Raw genomic sequence first — 3131 nt, 5'->3', positions numbered from 1 at the left:
TTCACCTACAATTAACAATGAGGAGAATTCTTGAGAATCATTGCTCAACCTCTACTTGTAAATGCATGGGTATTGGCTAGCTCTATTATGTAAGGCTTCCTTTCTGAGGAGTTGCCATGGTTGAGTAGTGTGAATGCTTAACAAGACCATGTTTAGATCCACAAGGTGGTCGTTGAAGGCCAGGGTTCCCCGTTATATATAATAAGATATATATATATATATATATGATTTCCAAAAAAAAGCTTGCCTGTGTAACTCCTAGTAGTGACTAGTCTCCTTCCTCTAATACTGTCGTAATAATAAAGGAATCTACGCTCATTATTTCATATTGGCAGATAGCTAAGACAAAAACCCGTCAAAAAATCTTGAATGCAAATGGCATAAGATCCTATGATGGAATCGGTGCTTGAAAAAAAAAAACGTGTATAGTGCAGCAGGTGTAATTACAAGTTCAAAATTTAGGAAATACCCCCAAATTTTGAGTGTGAAGGTTTGTTTTTTTTAAAGAGGTGCTAGTAATAGAACCTATTAATTTTGTAAAAATTGAGACCTTGAAGCTCTGTCAGATGGAGGGTTTTCCACCTGTAAATGAAAAAGTTTTTGGTGCGTGATGCCATTACACCATGTGATGTTATAAAAAGGCACGTCGCACAGCAATGTGAGAAATAGTACCAATAATACAGCCTTTGAATGGGACCAGTGTTAGGAAAAAACCGTCCTTTGCTTGTAATTTTCACGGCTGAAATTGAGAAAGCCCGGTTATAATTTCACCTAGCCTTGAATTTAAAGGTTCGAATTTTTGCTGAATGGAGGAGAGAACGGGACCAAGACTCGCAACAGATAACAACGTCAGGCCGCGCCCTGTGTGTACTTCAAAAAGGCAAGAGACCCGGCCAAAAATGATGTGCGCACTGTGTGTACTCCAAAAAGACAAGAGACCCGGAGAGACTGACGTGGGGTGACGCAACACGTGTGGCGCGTACGAAAGGGCAAGCTAGCCTACAAAAGCAGAAGCTTGAGCGTTGGTTGGTGATGCGCATCCATGGCATCCCCACTATGCTCCTGCTGCTGCTTCTTCGTCTTCTTCTTCGTCTTGCCCTCTGTGCTTCTGCTGCCTGCCGCCACATGGGCGGGCTCTCACAGGGAGCAGCTGTGCCATAGCTGGCGTTTCAACGTGGACGTGAACAATCTGAGGGGGTGGGCCGAGGTGCCGGAAAAGTGTGAAGCCTACGTGGCGGCCTACATGACGGGCTCCGCCTACCTTGACGACTCTGAAGCTGCCACACAGCAGGCCATAGCCTACGCCGAAGCCTACAACAAGACGAGCGATGGTGGCAAATACATTTGGGTCTTTGATATCGACGACACCAGCCTCTCCACTGTCGCCTATTACGCCCAACACAGTTTCGGGTACGCTTCCCCCCCTGAAAGCAACCCGCCAAAAAAAAAAAAACAAGCCTGTTGTCCCTTTCTCACTTGGGCAGCGGCCACTCAGATAAATATGAAACCGCCCCATGTTGTGTTGATATGTACACGTCCTGTACATTCATTATCCCCATAACTCCGTCTGTTCCTCTTTTGCCTGCAGAGCTGAAGCCTTCAATGACACCTCATTTGAGGCTTGGGTTGAAAAAGGCATTGCCACCCCTCTCCCTGCATCGCTCAAGCTCTTCTACAAGCTCAAAGAGCTCGGATACTCTGTGTTCTTCTTGACTGGGCGCGACGAGAGCCAACGCAATTTGACTGTTAAGAATCTCCTCAAAGCAGGCTATAAAGGCTGGAAAGGCCTAATCTTGAGGTAATCCCCTTATTGAGAAGCTTACCCCCGAGGTAATCTCCTTATTGAGAAGCTTAATCTTCTGAGGTTATTAAGAGTAGCTTCTTTTCTCTTGACAATCTCTTGAACTTGACCTCTATGGGAGGGCTTAAATCTCAAGGTCAGATTCCCCTTACCAAGATTGCCTTTTTTTTTTTTTGGGGTCCGAACATTCACCTTATTAATTGTCAAAATTAAGCTACTAAATATGGCTGGAGTGGTTATGACCCCTCCCTCTCTCTCTTAGCAAACCTTACTCGTTTGCTTCCGATAAGCTAATTTTAAGCCTTTTGCAGCTAAGGTAAATCAATGCCATTACTATCACTAATGACGGCGGTAAATAATGTATACAATTAGTTGACAGGGGTATGGCTAATTACTTGCAACAGGCAAAGCGCGGACCATGGTGTGAAGGCAGAGTTGTACAAGTCAGGGAAACGCAAGGCCCTAGAGGACCAAGGCTACATCATAGTGGGCAACATTGGGGACCAGTGGAGTGACATTACAGGCTACTCTGTTGGCAACCGTGTCTTCAAGCTGCCCAACCCCATGTTCTACATAGGTTGATGGTTTGCTTGTTGTTGCCAACAAGCAAACCATAATAATTAGCCCACTAAAATTGATGCACGGTTAAATCATGTGTTTAAAGCAACCCAATGCGCTCGATTTATAGTGAGTGCATTTGTATTTCTTTGTGTGTAAGGCCTTAGGCTAAGGCAAAAATAGAAATTATTGAGAGTTTTTCTATGTTCTTGTAATCTAATTAATGCACTTTCTTCCTTTACATTACATTGTAGAGACAACTAACCTTATTGTCCACTAACAGAATTGTAACTATCTAACTCTGTGTGTGTGTGTGTGTGTGTGTGAGAAAGAGAGAGAGAGAGAGAGAGAGAGGGAAGGGAGTGACAACCTTACAAATGGATTTCTTGCTATAGATGAAGGATTTTTTCAACACATGAATGTGAACCTTATTACAAATTCCTTCTAAATAACTAGAAAAGGGGGGTTATCATGAGCATGCACAATCAAACAAACTATTTGTGGACTTGTTACTTAATCATACATTCCAAAAATAGCTAAAAGAGGCACCCTTGAACAAGCTATTTTTGGAGCTGTTACCTAATCATGCATTCTTACAAAAATAACTAAAAGAGGGGGATAATTATGGGCATGCACCAACAAACTATTTATTGCATTGTTACTTGATCACACAGATTCTTACAAAAACAACCAAAAGAAGGGGAATGTTATGAGCATCACCATCAACCAAACTATTTGTGGAGTTGTAACTTGATCATACATTCTTACAAAA

The 3131-nt window shown here is 42.8% G+C and overlaps 1 protein-coding gene across 1 annotated transcript; it reads left to right on the top strand.

Moving 5' to 3' along the window:
* Positions 1-1040: 1040 nt before the first annotated feature.
* Positions 1041-2574, top strand: LOC147623258 (acid phosphatase 1-like). The gene is made up of 3 exons (XM_086821356.1): positions 1041-1410; positions 1589-1798; positions 2206-2574. The coding sequence occupies exons 1-3, from the start codon at positions 1043-1045 to the stop codon at positions 2381-2383; spliced, it is 756 nt and encodes a 251-aa protein (XP_086677482.1). The 5' UTR covers positions 1041-1042; the 3' UTR covers positions 2384-2574.
* Positions 2575-3131: the final 557 nt, after the last annotated feature.

Source organism: Cibotium barometz, chromosome 27, assembly GCF_041138505.1.
Source record: "Cibotium barometz isolate CiBa-2024 chromosome 27, ASM4113850v1, whole genome shotgun sequence".
Classification (NCBI taxonomy): Eukaryota; Viridiplantae; Streptophyta; class Polypodiopsida; order Cyatheales; family Cibotiaceae; genus Cibotium; species Cibotium barometz.
This window is presented reverse-complemented; position numbering and strand designations above follow the sequence as displayed.